General features: G+C 53.4%; 1 protein-coding gene across 2 annotated transcripts in view; it reads left to right on the plus strand.

Annotated features, from left to right (window-relative positions):
• The first annotated feature begins 13,150 nt into the window (after positions 1-13,150).
• LGR6 (leucine rich repeat containing G protein-coupled receptor 6) overlaps positions 13,151-24,374 on the plus strand; it is a 153,691-nt gene continuing 142,467 nt past the window's right edge. For both annotated transcript variants that reach the window (XM_068173403.1, XM_068173405.1), the window contains exon 1: positions 13,151-13,348. In XM_068173403.1, coding sequence (XP_068029504.1) covers positions 13,152-13,348 — 197 coding nt within the window. In that variant the 5' untranslated portion in view covers position 13,151. The remainder of the gene's footprint in view (positions 13,349-24,374) is intronic.

Below are 24,374 nucleotides of genomic sequence, written 5' to 3' on the forward strand. Positions count from 1 at the left end.
GGGCAGCATCTCTCTTCTGGAGATCTCCTGAGATCTCTGGTGCCTGGAGGGTTCTCTACCCCCTCAGTACACACTGTGGGGCTCTGCAGTGCCTCTGAGCCCAGCACGAGCGTGGAGCACTGGTCTGCAGTGCCCGTGGGCTCTGCTGTGTGGAGGTCTCAGACGTGCTGTGGGCAGAGCACTGTGGGAGCTGCCTTGTCTCAGCTGGAATGGTCTTAGGTACAAACAATAAAGAGCCCTAGGAAAGAGTGTGCTTGTAAGGAGGGCTTGGCTTTTGAGGGGTCCGGCTGATATGAAGGCATAGCAGCTGTTCCCAAAAGGGCAGCTGTGTCCCCAGCCACTGGACACTGCAGCATCTGGAGTGTCCCTTGGGCACTCCAGATGCTGCAGTCCATGGCACAGCAGCTTCTGGTCACTCTCATCTGCTCCTTCCCCTGAGGCAACACTTGTGCAGTGAATGTCCAGCCCACCCAGACACATTTTCAGACGAAGCTTGGCTCAAAGTTGTGAACCTGCTGGGTTCACGCAGCACCAAGGAACAGGGCAGAGCCACCTGGGTCAGCTGGCATACTGGTAAGCAGCTGGCAGCCTCAGCAGTCTGCTGCTCTGAGAACTGGGTTGCCCATGCAGGGACATGGCTGCTCTGCAAGCAGAGGTGGCCATGCACAAGCTGAAATCACAAGAAGCAACTCGGTTCACTGAGCTGCAAGTGCAGGACAGAAGGAAGAGTTAAAAAAAAAAAAAAGATGGTTTCACAAGCATATTCCTCATGTAGAAAAAAAACTCTGTCTGGGACCTTGTTTATCTTTCTTCTCCCCTTCAGGCAGGGTGGGGTTGTAGTGCAGTCTCAGAGCAGTGACCCTGTCCCAGTGTGGCCCACACTCCTGCCCACTATTCCATGTCCTGTGGCAGCTGCCTTGGGGTGGGCTGAGGAGACAATAACAGGTATGGTAAGGGGCTCCCAAGACCTGTTCTGAGGAGCAGAGAGCCCCAGGTGTGGGACTGAGTTGGCCACTCCTCCTAATGTCCCTGTGACTCCACTAGAAGCTTCTCCTTCTTCCAAAACAAGGATCTGCACCCCAGGATGGGACAGCCAGGGCACCTCAGCATCAGTCATCCTAGCCCTGGGATGAGGCCTCTTTTGCAGCTGGGTATCCTTTTCCCCTCTCCTAAATCAGGTTTCTCTTTGGCCTGATGTCCCACATGCCTCCTGCTCCCACCCTGCAGCACCCAGCAGTGCTGTGCAGCCCCAGCCGGGTGTCCTGCCTGGTGTCCCCTGCACCACTGCCCGGCTGTGGCCACGGGCAGGGCACAGCTGGCAGGGAGCAGCGTCTCCCTGCACACAGGACACCTTCTGTGCTTCAGGCAGAGCTGCTCAGTCCCCTCTGCCTCTGGGTATCCCCTGCTTGCTCCCAGCTCCAAGCTGCAATATTCCTGGCCTGGGGGAAACCCAGGTAGTGCAGAGCCTTGGCCCCATAGAGGGCTGGATTTCCTCCCATGCTGGACATGCTGTGTGTGCAGTGCTGCCTTCAGCACAGCCCAGACCATCCTGAGTTGCCCATGGGCACCCTCAATCCTACTGACCTGCATTGTTCTGGATGCAGTTGCTGCTTGGAAATGTTTCCATGTCACTACATCTTTGTGCCAGGGTCACCCACCCGTGTGATGTGCCCGTCACTCGCTGCTCAGCCTGCACTAGTGACCATCCAGTGACTTGTTACACTGCTGTTCCTGGTGAGATGCCAACATGCCAGGGGCTCTCCAGGAGGATCAGTGACTACTCCCAACATGAAAAGGCCTTGTGAAGCTCAGTGGATGTTCTCATGTGCACAAAAGGATTTATGATTTTGCCTTGGGAGGAGCCCAGCCCTCGCCCTTGCTCACAGGGAGCCTGATGGCTTTATGACTTTTATGTAACCAGTAAGTCCTGAAGCACACTGGTGCTGCAGGATGAGGGTCACAGCAGGGAAATGTTGTTTCCACAGCCAGGATCAGTGGCATTGGGCTGTTGGTTGCACATGAGGTGCCTGTGCTCTGCAGCAGCAGCACCTGCCATGTGTGTCTGGGCCACCACGGGAGGACACCAGGGCACACTGGACAGTAACATCGAGCAAGCAAGCTGCAAAGTCAAACCTGGTCCAAAGAATGATGTGCCATTTGTCTGTCCAGACTCTGGAGCTGACAGGCTGGTGAAGTTTGGACCTGCCCAGCAGCACAGGATTTCACCAGTGCTGGGGGTTTTACCCCAAGAGCCCCCAAGAAGGAATAGTCTCAAAAACCATTTGTCCTTGCTCACACATGCACATAGCCCCATCCTCCCGAGACCTCCACTGGAAACACCCCTGATGTCCAGCTTTCACCCTCCAGCAGCATCCAACCTTTAAAACAATTCCTGGGCTATAGGACAGCAGCCTTTCTGCCAGGACCTGCAGGTCCACTCCAACATACCCCTAGAAGAGCAGTGAATGCTGATACTTTCATCCTGGAGACTCAATCCCACCCACTTGTAGTGCTCCTCTCACTGCTTCACCCCCAGCACAGCTGAGCTGCAGAGCACGTGCAGGCAGAGCTTCCTGTGTTGGAAGGAGTGAGGGAGCTGCTGGTGTGGCAAAGGGCTGGTGCCATGCCCTCAAACAGGGCACAGGTGAACCAGACCTTGCTGGTGCTGCTGGGCACAGCCTGTGGCTCTGCTGGCTTTGCATGGCCCAGGAATCCTGGGCCCTGGCTAATCCTGAGGCCATGGACCATCCTGAGCACGGTTACACATCTCCAAGGTGTGTGTAGAGATGAGGTTTGGCATCAGTCTGTACTCAACACTGACAAACCTTTACACCTGTATGTCCCTGCACGGGTTATGATGTTAAAACTCCCGGTGCTCCTTGTCTCAGAGGATTTCAAGATCTGTGGAGTGCCCTACATACAAAGCAGGGCCACTCCCAGTGGCAGCGAGGATGCCATGGGCTAGCAGGAGCCTTGTGAGGGGCACAGAAGAAGACTGACCAGGGGTTTAGTCTCTTGTGCTGCTGGCTGCCTCCCCTGCATGGGCATTGTCCCTCTTGGCTCTGCATCACCCCTCAGGAGCCCAGGGTTCTCCAGGGACGAGTCCTCCCTTGCTCCCACGTGTCAGGGTGTTGCTGCAGCCCAGCCAGGCTGCCTGCTCCAAAATGGATAGCTGCCAGGGGTGAGGAGGGGCAGGAAACCCCCAGCCTCTCTCTGCTGTTGTCCCACAGTCAGAACTACCCTGTGGTGTTGAGAGTCATCACGGCTTGGGCTTGCTCAAAAGCCATGTTCTGTGAGGAGGGGCTCTGGGTCTGGCTCCACAGCTGATGGCAGAGGAGGGAGGCCTCAGAATTGCTTTCATGGAGAAGAAGAGAACACCATCCACGTGGGACAACCTGGCCACACCCCAGGCCATGCTCTGATGGCAGTGACCAAGCAAGGGCTGGGGTGAGTTCTGCTGGCACCTGGCCCACACCAGCTCTTATCCTGGAGCTCAGCACAGCACATGACTGTCCATCCTCCTCAGTGGATGGGCAGGGCACCAAGAACCTTCCACAGTCCCTTGGGGAAGTGCCCCTGGGTCTCCTGTGTGTCTGTGCACAGAGCCAGCAGCCCCAGGACACGGCACAGGGCTGTCACCCACAGCTGGTGGCACAGAGCTGCCAGGGCACTGGCCCTGAGATATAAGGAGGGAAGTTAAAGACGTGGTGGGGGAGCCATGGTGCTGCCCACAGAGCTTCCGTAAGTGCAGGAGTGAGTGGTGCCTCGGCCCTCACACCTGGCTAACACAGCAGCCCAGGTGAGCCTGCAGACACCTGCACTAAAGCACAGCTCCTCCAGCAGCTGTGGTGGGAGCTCCTCTGTCGTAGTTGAGACAGAGACAATACAAAGCAACACTCTGTCGGGATCTGTGATACTTAGATGCTCGCGAGATTGTAGAAAGTCTCTGTCTTTCAGCCCCGCTGCCAAAGAAGGAGTCATCATTCATCTGTGCTGGTTTTCAAGGTTGTTTGTTTCTTCTTATCTAAAATATTTTCTTTCTGTAGCAGCTCTGTCTTGCAGGACAGCGTGCGGGGCTCTGCCCCTCAGTGGGATGTTACAAACATTATATACCAAAAACTACGTGTGGTATATTTACAATAATGTGCCAGTACCTATCACCCATGTTGAACAGTGTGTCCCCAGCCCAAACCAACAGAAAAATGCCAACACCACAGTGGAACGTGGAGGGCATGAAGAAGAAGGAAAAGCACAAGGCATGCCCAGTTTCCTCCATCTTGCTTCCTTTGAACCCCTTACCTAGAATGCTAAAATTCTGCTTTTGCACCCGTGCCACACTAATTACTACTTATATCAAACACTCAGAGCTTGTAATTCATCCTGAAAGACTGAAAACTCTTTTGCATGGACAGAGATCAGAGACAGTGTCTCTCGGGGCTCTGTACAGGGGGGCTCCTGACCCCCTGCCAGGGTCCCAGACCTTCCAGGGCAGCCAGAGGGATACTCTGGATTCCCACAACACTCCATTTTCAGAAGGCCTCAAACTGTTTTTATTCTACCATGCATGCTTTTTATACATTCTTACAAAGCTCATAAGTTTACACTCATTGGTCACGAGAGACAAAATGCTCATAGGAATAGGCAGTTGCAGGTTTCTCTTATTTATCCTTCTTTCTTTATTGGTTTCTATGTCAACGACCTTGGTAGAAAATTCTTTCAGGGGTAAACATGGATCCTCTTCTCAAACTTCTCTTTGGCTCACAGATCCGCTGTAAAACCTCTTCCACACTTCTCATCTCCAGGATGGGCACAGGACAGGGATTTGTCACACAAACTGGCCTACAGGTCCTGCCCAGTGAGCACGCCACGGCTGTGACAGCCACCCAGTGTGTGTCTGTGGCACAGCCCTGTGCTCCGTGCTTCGTGTCCTGCCTGACTGGAGGCCAAGCTGGTGACGATGATGAATTTATGAATTTCTGACCTCCCACCCAGTGCTGCAGTGGAGTCTGGAGCCTCAGATGCTTACAGAGGGTGTTGTGGGAGCTGTGGTTTGGATGAATAATTTTCCAGCCCTGCAGCTCAAGAGCCATGAAACCCAGAGGGGGAGAAAAAGACAACAGAGCACTAAAACAAAACAAGCCTCTGGCCTGAGCTGCCCAGTGAGTTCTGGGCCATGCCATGTTGTTCTTCATGTTTATCCTGCTCCAGATGAGCAGCATCCAACCATTGCCCTCCTCCACCAGCCCCGGTGCAGGGGTCAAAAGATGGGAGATGAGCAAGATCGTGCCTGTTTGGACCCCACTTCCTACTCCCTGCTCCCCTTTCCTTGGCTGCCACAGCAGGGGCAGACTGGGTTGCTATTGCCAAGTGACAGGAGACAGGGATACCCCCCCTCAGAGCTGGGGTGCACAGCCATGGGAGCCTGACAGAGGCTGCTGGAGCACCACAGTTCCTTGATCCCACAGCTTCTCCTGCACTGGACCTTTACCCCAGGCTCTCCCCAGGGCACAGGGTCCAGCTGCTCCACATCTTTGCACAACACAGTAATGGGACCCTGCTCCCAGCACAGGGAACCTATTTCACCCTGGCACGTCCCCAGCTGGACACCTCCATGGAATCAGGTGCTGGCACCAGTCATGGCATGGAACAACCACTGCCCACCACCTCTTCTGTCACCCTGATTTTTTAAGATTTTCTAAAGCCTTCTGAGTTTACATTCTTGTAGAAAACTTTCTCACACAACTTTCTGTAAACAACCTATTGTTTTGCATTTTTTCATAGAGGCAGAGAAATTTGATGTACTGGTAGTTTGTCCAGTGTCGTTGGAGAGGTGGCACGTTCACCTTCCAATCCACTGGCACCTTTTGAGAACTATAAATGATTGGAGTCAGAGGAAATAAATTAATCTCTTCATGGTGACCATAGCTGTGGTGTGTCGTTTTTCCTTGTGTCCTCTGGTGACACTCTTCTACCTGAGCTGCACCAGACCAGGAGCAGCAGGATTGCAGCCAATGGCCCCAGGATCTCCTGCATCCTCCACCATCAGCTGCTAATGTTGGCCACCTCCTGGTGAGCAGAAGAGCTGGGGCCAGCACAGATTGAAGGTGGGTCTGAACTGGAAGGGAAATTCACAGGATCACAAGGTTGGAAGGGACCTCTGCAGTCCAACCCCCCTGCCAAGGCAGGATCACCTGGAGCAGTGACACAGGAAAACGTCCAGGGGGGGTTGAACATCTCCAAAGGGAGAATCCACCCAGGGACCTCCCTGGGAAACTGCTCCAGTGCTCTGCCACCCTAAATGTGCAGAAGTTTTTCCTCATGTTGAGGTGGAATTTCTTGTGTCTTCGTTTATTCCTCCAGGGACAGGTGAGTAGTACTGGAGCTGAGGGTCCCTCCTCAACACGAGCAAGGTTTGCTATGGCTGTGGCTTCCTGACCCAGCTGAGGGGCAGGTGCTCCAAAAGAAAGATCTTCAAGCATGTAGGACACTGGACCAGGGCTCACCTGCCTCTGCACCTCTGTCCCTCTTCTCTGCAGGGCATGGAGCCACAGGTCTGCCCCTTTTTGCCAGCAGTGCCTCCCAGAGCAAGGGGTTAAAGTGCACCTGGAGGTGGTGCTGCTGTGTGCCCTGGGCACCAGCCTGGAACAGCCTTCCCTGTGTGACCTCCCGGCACTGTCAGGAAGCATGGACACCTGGCCCTGCCCTTCCCCTGCCCCTGCTGGAGCCACGTGCTGGGTACTGCGGCCTTCTGCTGTTTGCAAGTGTTTGCTGTGACATTTTGGAAAGCCTCTGGGAGTCTTTGCTGGGCCCAGACTCACTCAGAGCCTGTGCCAGCCTTTGGATGGCCCTGATGGGAGTGGGGTCTCCAGGAATATTCCCCTGGCCTTTGCTCTGCCCCTGGCCTTGGGTGGCTCCAAAGGATATGGCTGGGCTCACAGACACGTCCAAATTAGCAGACCCCTGGATCCTGCTCCATCTCTGCTGGTTTGGATCACATACAAACATAAATTACACAAAAATTCCAACTTACACCTAATGTCCTATGTTACATCCACAAAATCTGTAAACTTTAAGTTTCTTTATAAGTACAAAAATCAGTAGTGTTATAAAATTCTTTATTAGATGATAGCTTAAAAATGTATAAAGTTCAATCAAATATTATACTTTTACTTGTTTACTTTATTTACTTTTAATTATATAACTTTACCAGTAAGTCAACCAAAACCCAATATTTAAGTAAACTTAACCAATACATCAAACTTAGATACCATTTGTTTGACTGCTTCACCTGGAACCTAAAGGATCAGCTTCAAGAGGAGCTAGGGATGGCAACTGTGAGGAGTCAAGGGGGATCATGTCCCAGGAGTGAGTGTCCCCTCTCAGAGATGTCAGATGAGGCGGATGAGTGAATGCCACAGCACACATGGGCCAGTCCTGGTGATGTTTATGTTTTCTCTGGTGTCCCTGTGATCCTGCCTAGGGCTCTCTGCATCCCCTCCTGCCCCGGCAAGCCCTTCTGGAGGGAGGGACTCCCTGCTGTCCTCCCCACTGTGTGGCACAGCTTTGGTTTGTGAGAACGACCCTCACTTTTAAAATGTTAAAGGTTTATTAAACTTTAACAAAAATACAACAAAAGGACTGAATAAGGAAAAATTACAGCACTGGGAGACCCCGTGACTACCAGCCACATGCTCATCCTCAAGATGGATGCTCCCCCTTTTATATCTCCAGCCCCTCCTAGAGTCCTGTCAGTGACTCCTTCCCTGCTGCCCAGGGGTGCAGATCACTTTCTTACACCTCGGCTGGAGCTCAGGTGCTGCCATAGCACCGAGCCAACCCTCCCAAATGCCCCCAATGAGGGGAGGATACATTACAGTAACACAACTCTGCATGTACAAAGCTTCCCTTAACACACACACAATGTTCACCCCTTGTTGTGAGAGCCAAGCATCTCCTTGCTCATCTCTAACCAGTGAGTCCCTGCTGGACCCTTGGCAGTGAAACATCACCCAGGGCTGCACTATGGACTGGTTGTCCTTGGAGGTCAGCAGCCAAACTGGGATCCTGCTGGGCTGATCCAGAACCCTATAAAATCTAGAAAGAAATGAAGAGGCCAAAAGCAGTCATGGGAGCTGGGCAGAAGACACATTTGTGGGGCCATGTCAGGCTTCTGCTGAGGACAGAAACAAACAGCCTCCAGCACTCTGACTCAGCTGGCACTGCCGGTAAGGAGCTCAGCTGGATGTCCAGAGCATTGGCATCACCTTTGAGGAGCAGCATCCCCTCCCTCCACTCCGCAGGGAGCATTGCTGAGTGACAGTGAGACAGAGTAAAAATTTAACAGGGTAGAAATCCATTTGGATTTAGGTGAAATGTGCCTCTTTGAGCTTGCTAACATAAGTAAAATATGCTGTTTAGTCTGGTAACTGCAGCACTGGCAAAACTGCCCCAGCTAGAAAGAATGCAAATTTCCAAGCTAAAGAGATAAGAGATAAGAAAGACTCCTCGGACCTTGAAACAGACAGCGCAGAGTGACCCAGGAGTTCTCTCTGTACTTTCTGACAAAAACTGAGTACAAGTGTAACTAGCTGTAAGTGTAACATGAAATCAGAAGAACGAATATGCATGAACCTATTGTGAAATTCTATGACTATGTAAATTAGCCAGAGTAATAAAAAAGGATCGGGAGTTTTCAGGGGCACGCATGTCCTTTGAAGGGAAAAGATCCCTCACATGCGTCCAGTGCTGAATAAACATACCGTCCCTACAAATCTTTATAGGAATTGTGGGGTCTTGATTTTTCACCGCAATTCAACAGAGCCAAGCTCCAGCCAGCTGCTGCACCAGGGCCCACAGAGATCCTGTGGCTCTGCAGGAGGGACACCAGTGCTGCTCTTCAGGGTCCTGCCCCAGCTATTGCCCCAACTCTGTCAGCCTTTGAATGCCATCAGCTCCAGAAGGCCTTGCCAGGCGCAATCCTCAGGCCAAAGCCTGTTTGGAATCTCATTTCTGGCCCCAGAGAGGATCTGGCCAGCACTGGTACCGAGGTCCTGGCCCTCCTCAGGCGCACGGCTGCAGTCCAGACCCAGACCCCTTGCAGCATGTGCTGGTGTGAGGAATGCAGCCCAGTCCCACCACCCCCGGCCCCTCTGTGCCCCTGGCCAGCTGAGGTCATGTCTGTGCTTGCAGCTCACAAGAACTGGACCTTGTTCTCCATTTATGTTCTATTCTAAATTTCCCCAACATTTTTTTAAATTCCTGTTTTTAAGCAAGCTGTAGGAAGACCTATCATTGTGGAGGCAGCAGGAGAAATATCACCTGGAATGTCATCTACCACTGCGAGGTGGCAAAAAATAAAATTTATTTTAAAAATTATAAAAATTTACAAAAAAAATTTAAAAAATTATTTTAAAATATTTTAAAACAATGCATGGATTAATCCATTAAGAGATTCACAATAACTACCCAGGAATTCCAATGGTACTACACAGTACTATTCAGCATTTTAAAATTTCTGTTATTTTCTTATAAGTTAACAATAAAAATGAGAGTGCACTAGGACTGTACTGAAGTGTATGCTTTCAATCTTTTCTAAAATCAAATTGCAGTTGAATTGTAAAGCCTCAGGCTTGTGATCGTTAAAGATGCATTGGTTCTCTGAAGGTGTTTTGGCAGCTCCTGGCTGTCTTTGATGAAAGTTTCCACACCTCTTATGCTGTCTCAGTGCATTCTATGCAGAGAAATTTTCTCAGGTGAGTAGAAAGAAGACTACATGGAAGCAAAATAGAAGCATCTTCACCCCCATCATGAGATAATTCAAGAGTTTGTGAAATGCTGCAAACTTTGAAAAGTTGTCACGCTCGGGAATCCCACTCAGTGTTTGGTGCCAAGGGTGTCAGCTCCATCCTTTAACAGCAGCAGGAGGGTGCCGGGGAGCCGAGGGTGGCTGGGGCAGCGCTCTCCCCTTGCAGACCTTTCGCTGCCGCTAGAGGACAACACACAAACACGGCTGAGCTGCGGGAAAACATCACACTGAGCTGCACCGGGAGCTCCGTGCCCACAGTGATGGCACGGCTCACACTGCTCCCACTGAGCTGCAGCTTCAGCAGGGCTGGAAATTACACTTCCACCCCCGAGGGGCTTGTTCAGAAATTCCAGGTTTGCCATGTGTAGTGGTTTTGGTTTGTTAATTTGAGTTTTTATTAATTTTGAGATTAATAAATTGGATTTCTTGGTTTTTTGGTTTTTTTTTTTTTTTTGGGGGGGTGGTTTTTTTTTTTTTTTTGTCTTTAACATGTTTCTTTCACGGAGACGTGTTTAGTTTTTTAGTGGTTCAATAGATTGTGAGTTACAGAAAAAGTTTTTGCATCACTTCTTTAATTTTTTCTTATGTTAAACTGTGACACCACGGAAGCATCAAAGCTCTCTGGTCCAAGTAACTCGGTGTGCAGACCCTCAGTTTTGCCAGGAGCCATGTGACATGCTGGAATAAATGATGCTTTGGATGTTGGCAGCTGTTAAAAGATCTCAGAGAAATAAGGCATGGATATGAACCACCCCCAGCCAGCCTGGAATAAAAAGCAAGCAGAGAAGTCAAAGTGAGGCACATGGAGAAAAGCTCTCCAATGTCAGGACATGCTGCTCCAAAGAAATGTGAAAATTGCAGTCAGTACCTTCCTGAGGAAATGTCCCTGCTTCAGCTGAATGACAGTTTCAATAGGAACCTCTTCAGTGTGATTTCTGCAAGAACAGTGTGATCAGCCAGAGCCCTGGCTCCTGAGGACAATTTGCTGAGTGAGAAATTGTCAAGAGGGGCTGATGTGGTTGGTGTTGGCTGCTGAGTCTGGAGGAGCAGGGATCACAGATAAGAGCTGCTGCTGCTGCAGCCAGGAGTGACAGGCCCAACACTTTCTCCAGACTGCCTTCCAATCCCTGGCTGCTGTCAGAGCATGTCCAGCCTTTCCAGGCCCTGCCAACATCCCATGTCAGAGCTGGAGGGGAAGCGTGCTGAGGAACCCCAGGGACTCATCCCTCTGAGGAGGGCTCCCTGTCTCCCCACCAAGCTTTTGTGTTTTACATTTGGAGCTGTCAAAAGACATTGCAGATGTTTAATTAATGACATCCCCAGCACTGTTCATGATGGAAGCGGCTTAATTCCAATTAAACCAGTTCCTGCTCCCAGACCAAAATCCTCTCTCTGCTCTGTACTGAGTGATGATCTTCCCAATGGTTGCACAGTCACAGGGAGTCCTGGAGCTGCAGGATCTGGATGCACTTTGCAAATGAAATAGTTTCAGATCCAGCATCACCCCAGCCAGGAGCCCTCAGCTGGAGTCTGTGCATCAGCCCTGAGCCCTGAACTCCATCTTAGCACTTTTTTGGGGAAGAGATACCTGCTCTGACTCACAGGTCTCAAGGCACCCCAGCCCCGGTGAGCTGGAGCAGTTTCAGTCTCTCCCTGTGCCAGTTCACCTTCCTGACCCCAGGTAACACTTCCACCTCTTTTATCCTGCAATAATGGGGATATCAGCCAGGAAACTCTTATGCCAGAAGGAAAAGCCCATTCAGAGGAAGCAGGGCTGTGAAAGCATCTTTCACTCTGTGCCTTGGCTACGGGGCACTTTGCCATTGCACGGTTACAGTGGGAGGGGTGACTTTTTGGGTGCGCTTTGCAGCCACCCAAACCTTCGCCCTTCTTTCTCTGCCTCATTCACCTCCTCCATTCATGGGTGAGAGGAAGGCAGAGGAAGGAACAAACCAGGGTCCAGATGCACCTAAAGCCCCCTGGACAGCTGACTGTCTTCAGTGTGAGACCCATGTGCAGCTGCTGTCCCTGTTAAAGATGAGATGCTTGGCTCTGTACAGACTTGGGGTGGTTCAAGCTGTGGGGCCAGGCTCACCCCTATCCATCAAACCCCTGCCATGGGATGACAGCAGTCACCCCATCTGAGGGCATCACAGTGACACTGAGCAGCCCGTGGCTGGCATGAGAGAGGACACAGGGCTGTCCTTTGCAGCCCTCTCCAGTGCAGCTCCAGCCCCCTTTGCTAGGCAGGTGTTTCTGCTGCCCCAGAGCTCAATAGCTCCTTGACACAGAATCCTGTTCTGCTGCACATCTCACATGTTCCAGGACACTGTGAGGTCCTGGCCCAGGCAGTGTCCCCTGCTAAGCCAGGCCGTGACACAGGTTCAGATGACACGGCTTCGAGCCCCCACTCAGTGGACTACTCCTCTACTTTGGCCACTTCAGCCAGGGTTAGAAAGAGCTCTGGAAGCAACCCAGCCCCTCACTCCTGGCATCAGTGCTGGGCAGCTCCTGCAAACTCAGCTCACACGTGATCACATCTGGGCAAAACCAGCAGCAGCACTGTGTCCCCCTTCGGAGCGCTGTGACACTGCTGCTGCATCCCCTGCATCTCCCCCCAGCCCCTGCCTGCTGCAAGGAGACAGCAACAGGGCTGCTGGAGAGTGAGGGCTGGAGCTCAGGACAGACAGACAGACAGCCTTGGGCATGGTCGCTCCCAGCAGAGAGCTGGTCCTGAGCTCCTCAGCCCCTTCTCCCCAGCTGCACCCTGACTTTCCAGTCACAGCTGAGTTTAGCAGCCAGCACAGACACAGAGTCCTTTATCTGAGGTTGTATTTCAGCGTCCCGAAGTCTGGAGCCCTTGAAGTGCTGGTTGGGTACTCCTGCCTCACTGCTTATACTCCTCTACCCTGTTGGAGCCAGCTCTGCCTTCCCCTGCCCTGCTATCTCACAAAAACACGGTTACAAAACAAGCCTGGGTCCTGGAGCTATGAACAGGTCTTTATTTGTTGAGGTTTCTTTTGGTTTGTTTTTTTTTTTTTTTTTTTTTTCCCTTTCTTCCCTTTGAATGAAATTCCTGCCAGCTCTGAGAGTGAGCGAGAGAGCGAGAGAGAGCGAGAGAGAGAGAGAGAGGGAAAGAGTAGAAAGTTTAACTCCTCCCATTGGAGTGTCTCACGCCCCTGCCCAGCCCTTGAAACCCAATAACCAAGATCATTCAGCAATGCCTCCCCTCGCCTGGCCGCATCCTCGGCACACTGGGACCTGCCGGAGATCCCGTGCCCGCTGCGTGCCCGGCGCCCGCCCCGCTCCGCCGCGCCCCGCCGAGCCCCGCAGCCGGCCGGCGGCGATGGACGCGCTCCTCTTCTGGGGCATTCTCCTGGCGTGCTCTGCCCGCTGCCAGGCGGTGCCTGTGGAGCCAGGTGCTGCGCCCTCCTGCCCGCCCCAGTGCCACTGCGAGCAGGATGGCATCGTGCTCTCGGTGGATTGCTCCGAGCTGGGGCTCTCGGAGGTCCCTGCCAACCTGAGCCCTCTCACCGCTTACCTGTAAGTACAGCCCTCGCTGCTTCTTTTGCAATGCTTTTCCCGGACCCCTCCAACAGCTGCAGCTTTGCTCCGGCTTGGAAGTTGGTGCCACATATTCCCGAAATTAAATTTCCTGTGGAAATTAGAAACCAAGCAAAATAACATCAAAAAAGGCAGCTCTTTGGGCAGGACCTGCCAAGCTCCCCTCCTCCCGCGCCCCTCTGCGAGCGCTGTTTATACTGCGATGTTCTGCTCTGCTCCGTGATTGCAGCGGACCGGGGAACTGACTTGCTGGGTCGATTTTGATTGTCTGAGCACATAATGGAGTATTTTTACACAGCAATTAGCGCAAACTGCTCTGGGATCCTTCTGTCAAGCATTTCAATAGCTGCAATAACTCAGAGCTTTGCGGGGTTTGGGTTGTGCTGGCCACCAGCAGTGTCCGAGCTGCCTTTCTAAAATGAGTATTAAAGCCTTGGAAGAGGTCTAGGGGGTTGGTAAGTGTTGTGATTATTTATGTATTAATTTTATTTAAGAACTATTGATTATCTGAATGCTTCATGCCCCTTCTGATGTTAATACCCCGAAGGTTTAATTGACAGAGACTGCTGCGTTCATTACTGGCCCCACAGGTGGTCTCGGTGCCATCGTACTGGTGATGACTGAGGATCCTGATAAACGACTGTGGAAAAATCTCAGGGTTTAACCGAGAGAGGAAACATCTCTCTCAGGGACACAAATTATCCCTGAGGAAGATGCTTCCTGGGTTTGTAGGCAGCCGTTTGGCAGGCAGGCTGGGCAGGACCGTGGCATTCCCAGCTCGGAATGCAGCCAGGGCAGTGCCAAGGGAAGCCGTGTGTGCCGCAGCCATCAGGGAGCACCGGCAGCCCCAGACGGTGCTGGGGATGTTCATGCTGTGCTCGCTGCTGAGAGCGGACTCGTGCCTGGGAGCGGCGTACAGACCTTGGGGTTGGTTTTCCGACGTCCCTGGATTGTGCTGAGACGCAGGTGCCAGCTGCCAGAGCAGAGCGCCCAAACCCGCCCAGGAAGGGCTTTTGCACAGCCAGGTGGAAGCTGCCACAGCTGGATGAGAGCTTCTCAGCTCCTCCTGCTCGCCTGAGGAGCGCAGTCTTGTGCCAGCCACGGGATGGCCAGAGCTGTACTGGGTTAGCTGGGAGAGAAATAAGACAGGAAGGGACGATGCTCACTGGAGACCACGGAAAGTGAGAGAAATGTGTCATGCAGGCTGTATTCTCCCAGGGAGAGGGAACCACTTGTGGCATGAGGTGTGACTGCACAGAACTGTCCCTGGGGCTGGTTTGGAACCGGCTGCCCACGAGTGAAAAGTCACAGGACCATGTGGGAGAATGCAGAACACTGCCTGCTCCTGTGGGGACAGGAGCAGCCCCGGCAGGCACCCCCTTCACCCTGAGGTATCACAGGATGGGGCACCCGTTGGTGCCACTCCGCAGAGAAGACGCTGCAGGTCATCCCCACAGATCTGTCCCTTGGGCTGGGAGCTGCAGAGCTGCCCGCATGAGCCCAGGGACATTTCGGTGTTCCCGGAGCTCAGTGCCGCGTTCACCCTGGCCACGGTGCTTGGAGCAGGGACACGGAGCGCTGGGACACGGATCCCTGTGCACGGACCCCAGCGGCTGGATGCTCGGAGGTGCTGCCGGCCCGGGGAGGTGGGGGTGCGGCCGGTAACTGTTGCGTCTGCTGGCAGAGCCCTGGATTTCACCGGGACTGGATCCTCGGGACAGCCTGGAGCACCCAGCACTTCGGGATGCTGTTGGTGCTGGTCCCTTGGCCGCGGCCCCACTCCCCGCGTCTGTCCCGGACCCGTTCCCCGTGGGCTGTACTGGCCCCGTTCCAAGTGTCTGTCCCGGCCCCGTTCCCGGTGTTTATATCCCCCGTGTCTGTCGCGGCCCCGTTCCCGGTGTCTGTCGCGGCCCCGTTCCCGGTGGGCTCACACGGTGGTGCCGGTGCCAGCGGTGTCCCCGTGCCCGGGCAGAGCCTCCCCTCCCCAGCCCCGGTCGCGCAGGGCTCGCCCGGCCGGGGGGACCCTCCGGGTGCGCCGTACGCGGGGCGGGCCCGGCGGTGCTGGAGGAAGCCTCCCTTCCTCTTTGGGGAAAACCAACCCGTCTGGTGCTTCTCCATTAAACCCTGCCAGCGAGAGGACCAAACAGATGTGATGGAGGTAGAGAGTCAGGGCGAGCTGGGAATCACTGGAGGAGGACTGGAGAGCTGGGTTTTCTCCCTGCTCCTGCCACTACTGTCAGCAGGTTAGGGGAGATCAGCTTCCCAGGTACAAGTGTGCAGCCAGGGCTGGTTTGTCAAAGCAAATCAGCATCAATTTTGTAGAAAGTATGGATATTGGAGTGAGATCTAAGTTGTTCGTGGAAATACAGGCTCGAACTCCCCATTCAAATATGTAAAGATTGCTTTGGAGAGCTACAAGGGCTGAAGAGAGCCCTGGAATAGCAGCAGGAGCGTGGAGCTGGTGGGCAGCTGCTCGCAAAACTTTCCAGCTTCTTTTCTCCCTGCCCTGCGTTCTCAGTAAGTCACTGGCAGTGTGAGAGCAGGACTTCCTCCGGAGCAAAAGAAAGGATCCTGTAATCACCCTTGATTAGACACTGCCTCACCACTAATGAGCTGGTGGCCGTGCCCCATCCTGCCAATGCCGCGCCTGCACCGTGCCTGTCTCTGTGCAAGAATCCTGTCCTTGCTCACTCCTGCCCCTCTCTGAACTTGACCCCGATCCCACCCAAAGCCAGGTGTTTTCAGTGGAGACACCGCTGGTGAAATTGCAGCTGTGGTCAAGGAGAGGGGAGAGATTTCCCCTTTAGCTGAGGTGCCAGTGCCAGTCCTGTGTAACATACCACATCTCTGTCTCCTCGTGTGTCAGAGAGCTGATCTGGGGCTGCAGCAGAGCGGGCTGGAGCTGCTGGGAGCTCCCTGGAAAGGACTGCAGCAAGCTGGGGATGCAGGAGAGCAGAGCTGCATAGGGGAAGATTCCTGTGCAGCAGAGAGGCCACTGCACAAAGGGGCTCACAGGAGGATGGGAAAACAGGGAAAGCTTCTTGGGGCTTAAAATATTGTCTTAGCTGGGATCCCTGGCACCACTGCACGCCCTGAATGGGACCTGGAGGAGCAGCCCCACCTCAGATTGCCTAGGGAATCACAGGGGCTGGTGCAGTTCTATCACCAGCTGTCCCTTGGCTGTCACCAGGAAGATGCCCACAGTTGGGTGCAGGTGCTCAGGGCAGGCCCCTGCCCCAGGATGGCATCCTGACCCCCTCAGCCCCATGGATCTGGCTACCAGCCCCTGCAAGGGAGACAGGTGGCAATGCTGGGGAGAGGAAACGCTCTCAATTTGCTGAGGCTGCTCCTCTTTCACAAAAAACCATTTGACACCATGTTGGTTGTGCCTGCCATGTCCCTCCCAGGGATGGGCTGGCCTGTCCAGCTGTCACGTGCAGGAAGGAAATGGAGAGTCTGTCTCAGCAGAGGACACTTTGGGATGGAAAGGCAACACCAGTAGTGCCATGGCCACATGTGGACTTCAGCTGGCCGGGGAGCACACACCCCAAAACCTTGCACAGGTCTAGAGGGATGTGACATGTCCTGCACATCCCTTATCCCCAGCCACATACATGGGGAGGTAGTGGAAGGATTGCCCTGATATCCTAGGCTGGAAGACACTTCTGGAGGTCTCTTATCCACATTCTAATGTGTCCATCTTGTGAGGCTGGCCAGGATCATGTCCAGCAGGTAAACCTACTGGATAATCTTAGGAGTATCTCTAAGAGTCCCTCACCTTTTTCCCATTTTTTACCATCCCATGTTTCCTAATACCAAATTGCAAATTCCTAGGCTTCTTTTGTGCCCCTTACCTCTCATCCTTCCCCAGCACGGCTCCTAGGAGATGTTGGCTCCAGCTTCTCTACACTCTTCCAGTCAATAGTTAGAGAGAGCAGTAACACTCTTTGGCTGTTGTTCCTTTTTTTGTGAGGACTGATCAAACCTGCTGCTGTGGGACACGGGCAGAGTGGGGAGCACAGCCCTGAGGGAGTGCTGATACTGCAGGGAAGAGATGAGGGGCACAAACCTGGAGTGTGCCACACAGCAGAAGCACCATGGCTCAAAGCTCAGCTGGAGGAGCCATCCCCCCCTTCCCAAGGGTCTCATGTCTCCCCAGCCCCACGGAGGGGTCAGGCAGTTCTGCTGCTCTGTGCCCATCCTCAGCAGAGACCTGGGGCAGGGCACAGCTGATGGGGCTGCCAGGCTGCTGCTGCCATAGCAGGAGCTGGGGGAGGGAAAACCAGCACGTCCTGGCTGCTCCCAGGTATCTCCAAGCATCTTGTGAGGCTTCCCAGACAGAAAGCTTCTCATTCCCCACACTCTTTCCCTAGAGGAGAATGGGACCAGGAGCCTTCAGGACTGTTCTCACCTTGCAGAGACATTTTGAGACACTGTCTGGAATTTAGCATCCCACTGGGAGTCTGGGGCCCTGCTTCACCCACTCTTCTCCTCTGAGCTGCCCTCTGGAATCAGGTGTCACACAGACCCCTGGCAGGGATGTGCAGGAGACAGGGATGCTTTGAAGCTGAGAAGACACTTCCCAGGTCACACAGTGCTGGGTCCAGCACAGGGCAGAGTGAGGGAAATATGCCTTTTTCTTGATATTTGCATTTTCTAAAGACCCACAGAACGGCAGGTGGGTGAGGCAGCAGGTTTGCAGGCTCAGCACACAGCTGGTGCCTGGAGCAGTACAGCAGCAGTGCTGAAGGAGCTCCCCTCAGCCCAAATCTCTTCCCATGTGCAACATCTGCCCCTTGCAGCCCCCACTGGGGTAAGGACAGCCACCACAGCCCCCTAGGATGGGGAGCACAGGAGCTGGGACACCAGGATGTGTGGCTGCCCTCTAGAAGCCTGGGCAGACAGGACAGCTCTGGGGAGGGCATTGGGGCTGAAGGGGTGATTAAGGCTTCCAAGGAGTTGTGGTGTCCTGCAGGGGTGACAGGGACCCCTGTTGTGCCTTTGGGACAGTCACACACCCTAGGGAGAAAGAGGGAGCAGCCAAAAATGCAGAGAGCACAAAATCCCAATGCAAAGTGTAAATTAAGTCCTTCCTGGGGCCAATGCTGCTCTCCTGCCCCAGGGGATTTTGTACCGAGCAGTGAGTCAGCATCCTGTGCCCAATGCTTGCCCGGTGCCAGAGCCCATCTACAGCTTCTTCTTTATGCCATCGTCACCACAGGAGCCCCACTGTTGCACCAGGAACCATCCAAACACACCACAAAGGTGCAGACTCACTCCCAGACCCATCCACTTCTCAGGCCATGGTGCAGCCCAGGACTACCAAATGCTATTACAACTGGCCAGGGGACGGGGGCTGCTCTCTGCTTGACCCTCTTTCCTGGCAGACTAATAGGAAGTGCCATTCCTGCCCTGTTTGGGTTTGAAAAGCCAGGTGTCTGCTAAGAAAGGCAGGAGCCTCCCTTGAAATGGAGAATGTAAAACCCTTCCCTCTGAATTATTATAATTTGGAAATTAAGGGGCTCTCAGGCAAAGATATGGGAATAGGAAAAACAGTTCTTTATTAGGGAAGAAAATAAAAACAAAATAAACAATGCAATAACACAAAACAACACTGCCAGAGTCAGAGCAGGCCCTGGCAGCCTGTGGGTCAGGGAGGTGGCAGCAGTCCCATCCCATGGTGGCTCAGCCCTCCTGCAGTGCCAGCTGTGGCTCTGCTGGAGCAGGGATCCTGGAGAAGGGTGGAGTTTTCCTCTGAAGCTCCAGGGCTGCTGGAGATGGGCCTGGGCTTCCTCTGGGAATGCAGTGGAGAAGAAAGCTGCTCCTCTGGGAATGCAGTGGGCAAAGGCTGCTGTGGTGTTCCAAGGTCAGATTGTATCCAGGTAGGAATGCTTGGCTCCTCCCCTGGGCGGAGCCTCTCCCCATGGGATGATGGAATTTTCTCAGCCATGCAGGGACACTCACTGGCCATGACCAGCAGAGATCTCCTGGAGGGAGGACTGGCTGTGGGAGAGATAAAGAAAAGTCCCGATGAACAGCAGATACCTGCCCCAGCTCTGACAGGTGGGGATGGAATACACACACATCTTACAACCCAGGACACCTGTACAGTCCAAAGGCTCATCCTTGGGAATGCCTTGGAGAAGGGAAACCAAAGCAGGAGCAATGGAAAACGTTTATGGGCTTGGGGTTGTGGGTGAGGGAGATAAAACTAGTGAGGGGCACTTGAAGAGCTGGGCTCTGCACACTGCAGTGCATTCACAGGTTTATATTCACTATTTACCAGCTTTGAGGAACTTTTTTCCCCACACCTAAAATATTAGGGCTAACAAGGGTTTCCCACTTTCAGGAATTTGAGTTCCTTCGAAGGGACTCTACAAAGTCCATCTGCTGCCTCCATACAGGCATTCCACAGGGACACAGGTGTGCTCTGCATGCTTGCCAGCATCTCAAAGATTTTAGGGGCAGGCCACCTGGATTCAACTCCAATTGCTCAGCACCTCAATTACAGCCTCAGGGTCTCCTGTGGGTGACAGTGGCTTTTTGCTGCTGTGTTGTTATGAGTGCCCCAAGGGGGGACATCTCCCAGCACTCCTGCACAATGACACTTTGGGATACTCAAATGGGCTGGTCCAAACCGAGACCTGCCCAAGATTTCAGGGAGAGCTGCTGGCACTGAATGCAAGGCTCTGGCTGGTGTTTCCCTCTGGAGCAGGGAGATGAGCACTAACCAGAAACAGGAATTCCTGTCCTGTGCTCCCCAGCCTGCAAGGATGTTCTGGTTTGAAAGCAAAACCAGTGAGAGACTCCAAGTCAGAAATACAATTTATTAGGAAAAGGGAAAAAGACCCCAAAATGCATGCAATAATACAAAAGAAAAACCACTGACAGAGTCAGAATACAACCTGACACCCTGTTGGTCAGGGTGTTGGTAGCTGTCCAATTTGGAATGGCTGCAGTCCTCCTGGAGTGGCAGATGTGGTTCTGTGGGAGCAGTGAGCCTGTAGAAGGGTGTAGTCTTCCTCTGAAGATCCAGTGGAAAAGGCCATTAATCATAGAGTCACAGAATAGTTTGGGTTGGAAAGGACCTCAAAGATCATCTCATTCCACCTTCCACCATCCCAGGCTGCACCAAGCCCTGTCCAACCTGACCCCAAACACTTCCAGGGATGGGGCAGCCACAGCTTCTCTGGGCACCCTTTGGAATGGCTGCAGTCCTCCTGGAGTGGCAGATGTGGTTCTGTGGGAGCAGTGAGCCTGTAGAAGGGTGTAGTCTTCCTCTGAAGATCCAGTGGAAAAGGCAGCTGTCCCTCTGGGAATCCTGTGGAAAGGCTGAGTCTGGTGTCCCAAAACCTCAGATTATATCCATGTAGGAATGCTTGACTCCTCCCTCTGGGCGGAGCATCTCACAATGGGATGCTGCAACTTTTATCAGTCACCAGTGACATTCAATAGCCCATTGACAGCAGATGTCTCCCGGGAGGGAGGATTGGGTGTGGAAGAGATAAAGAAAACAGCCCAATGAACAGAAGATAACTGCCCCACCTCCAACAGATGACAAATAGGATACATCTTGGCTTGCAGTCTAGGACAAAGGAGGTAAAAATCAAATGGAGAAAATCTGGGACTAGGCACAGCTTGTGAGAGAAACTGAACAGCAACAAGGGAACAGCACAGCTCCTGAGCAAGTGTTTCCAAATGACCTTTTGTGTCCTTTGGGCAAGGTGGAGCTCCCAGCCCGGCAAGGGCTGAAATGCCCTGGTCCCTTGGCCCACAGCAGTGCTCAGTGTGCCTTCATGCCCGTGTTGAGGATGATGAGCATGATTCTGCAGATGCTTTGTGGTTGTGTGTCTGGACTCAAGGCTCAGGGCAGAGCAGTGGAAAGACACCGAACTCCACAGCAAGCAGACAAAACAGTGGTGAGGAAGCCCAGATCAGGGGGTAGAGGGAATGAAGGGGTGGGTGGGAGTGCTCAGAGCAAAGCCAGAATTGCAGGACCATTAATCATAGAGTCACAGAATAGTTTGGGTTGGAAAGGACCTCAAAGATCATCTCATTCCACCTTCCACCATCCCAGGCTGCACCAAGCCCTGTCCAACCTGACCCCAAACACTTCCAGGGATGGGGCAGCCACAGCTTCTCTGGGCACCCTTTGCCAGGGCCTCACCATCCTCATAGGGAAGAATTTCTTATGAACATATAATCTAAATCTGCCCTCTCTCTGTGGGAAACCATTGTCCCTTATCCCATCACTATCTGCCCATGTAAAAATTGCTCCCCCTCTTTTCTTTAAGCCCCTTTAGGCACTAGAAGGGACTCTAAGGTCTCAGAGCCTTCTCTTCTCCAGGCTAACCCTAGAGCTCTCAGCATGCCTTAATAGTGAAGTCAGTCCTAGAGCTGCCTAAAGAGCATGTTTGGTTGGGATGGTTTTCCAAGCAATATCTCATTTAATTGAAAAGGAAAAGCTTAATGAAAATGGACAGTGTTCATGGGACTGTAAACGGTAGAAATGTAGTAACAAGTTCAATCAGGAGAGATTATTTCAATGTTTTCATTTCATGGTGTCTTTCTAGAAAAGTTTCCATTTACATATTTTCACCTACTGGTGTTACATTTACCCATAGGCCATTTAATAGTCACGTTGCAGGATTTCAAGAAGACTATCAAAGCAAAACATTTTACTGTTTTTAAAACACAGGAACTTTTTTGGGTTGGTTTTGGTTTTTTTGGGGGTTTTTTTGTTGTTTTTTTTTTTTTTGGGGGGTGCTTTTTTTTGTTTGTGGGTTTTGTTTTTTTTTTTTGTTTTGTTTTGGTTTTTTTTTTTTTTTTTTTTTTTTTGTTTTTTTTTTTTTGTTCTATACTAAATATTGACATGCTGGCTCTTTGTTCTAGGTCCAAGGGAAAGGAAGTTCAGAAGTCTCTGAATTTCCAATGAGTTTTATGACATCTCTTCCCATTTCCTCCTGCTGCTTTATCTCCCAGGCCCCTTTTCTGCCACAGCCTCTGCTCCCTTTCTGCTCTCGATGCCATGAGGTAGAAGCACTTTGGGTCCAGCAGTGTTCACTTTACTTGGCTGCTGTTTTCCCAGTGTGGGTACGGTTGAGATTAATGGGATGCTGGGCTCTCTGGAGGAAACTGGTCCATGAACAAGGGGCGCATCCCTCAAGTCCTTCCAGCCACAACAGGCAATGCTGCCGGTGACAATGCAGGTGACAAAGGCTGTGCCTACAGTGCCACCACGCCTGAGACCTCCCCAGGATCTCAGTTCCAAAGGAAAGAGGCATCTCTTGCAGGGCAGGTGGGAAGTGGTGACGGGTATCTGGATGTGAGCAGATGTCTGACGCTTGGTGCGGGTGCTTTCAGATACCACAGAATGGTGGAATCTTCTGAGCTGGAAGGGACCCCGAGAGTCGTTGAATTCAACTCCTGCACGAGGGGAGATGCAGGACGGGAGATGCAGGATCTGCCCCGTCCCAAAGCCACCAGCTGGTGCCCAGATGACTCTGCAGGGGAGGCAGCAGCCCAGCCATTGCTGCACTTGCTGCATTGCTCCTGGCAGGAGCGGAGCAGGTGCGCGGACGGGGGCGCGGAGGGAGGGCGGTGCAGGGGGTGCTTAGAGCCAGTGAGACAGAGCTGGGGCTGTGCTGGGCTGGACAGCCGTGTGCGACTGCCAGCACGCCTCCTCCCTCCTCCTTCCCTCCGTAAACCGCTCCTAGGACACTCGGCCGGGACTGGAGGAGCGCGGCCGCTCCGCTCGGGCTTTGAGGGATGCCCCAGCGCCGTCCCCTCCGCGAGATGCGGGCAGCGCCGGGCCCGGAGCCCGGCCGGGGGGATGGAGGGAGCTGCTGCTCGCCGGCCACATGCCCTGGGCTCCAGCTCGCCCAGCCCCATCCCTCTTTTCCTCTCCTCCGTCCCCGAAAGGCGCGGCGGAGCCCGGCTCTCTGCAACGTCCCTGCACCGCAAAGCCTCGCTCCCCCCCTGCTCCCTGCCCGCCCCCCAGGCTAAGCAATATGCCACAGCCTCCCCTCTCTCCCGCCCTTTCTTGAAGAATAACCTCATAAATCTGCCCGGGGCAACGAAAACACTGAGCTCATGGCCCTTAGATCTGTGTGGGAGGAGCTCTCGCTGGCGATTAAAGGAGTTTAAGGTTTGCTTTGAAAAGCTCTTTGATTCTGGATGGGGCTCTGGTGCCAAAAGGCAGCGATGGGGCTGCAAATGCCTCTCCCCCTCTACACCTGCCTGGGTCAGGGAGCAGCGGCAGGCTGGGGCAGGGAAGGGGGAGTGCAGCGCTCGCAGCTCTGCGGTGGGAGCGGAGGGACCCCTGGCACCCCCTGGGCAGCGCGGGGAGCGCCCTGTGCCACGGCAGGGCAGTGGCTGCTGCCGCCCGGGACACCGGGCACTCGGCCGGGTGCCGAAATGCCTCCGTGCCTGTGGAACACGCTGCTCCCCAGGTCCTTCCTCCCAGGGGCTGCGCTGGGGCTCAGGCACGGGGGTCCTGCCGGTGGGACAAGGACCACAGGGACAGGAGCGGAGTCAGGACAGGGATCACCCAGCAGCGCTCTGAAAAGTGGTGGGAAGGGATAGGGCAGGAGTGTCAGGGCTGGGAGGAGTCTGGGGTCTTGGAGAATGACTTGAGTTTGGTAGGAGCAGAAGAGAGATCAGAAACGGTCTTTGTGAGGAGCAGCAGGACCAAGCACAAGCATCCCGTGGCAGCCCAGTGGAAACAGAGCCAGGCTCCAGCCCGTGTGGAGGCAGGAGCTGTGCCAAAATGGAGAGCAGGGGGAGGATTCAGGGAAGCTCAGGTGATGCCTCCAGTCCTGCAGCGATACATCAGGGACCCAAAAAGGGCTCATGTAAAACCGTTCCCAGCTGCACCAGCTCAGGCTTTGCTGGCAGTGATGAAGGAGGGCAGCTCCCAGTCTCCTCCCTTCCATGGATGGACAGGTCTCTCAGGCTATCCACAGCTCCCTGTCTCCCTTTGCCTTGTTTGCAGCCTTCCTGTAGC

This window comes from Anomalospiza imberbis, chromosome 26 (assembly GCF_031753505.1).
Source record: "Anomalospiza imberbis isolate Cuckoo-Finch-1a 21T00152 chromosome 26, ASM3175350v1, whole genome shotgun sequence".
NCBI lineage: Eukaryota > Metazoa > Chordata > Aves > Passeriformes > Viduidae > Anomalospiza > Anomalospiza imberbis.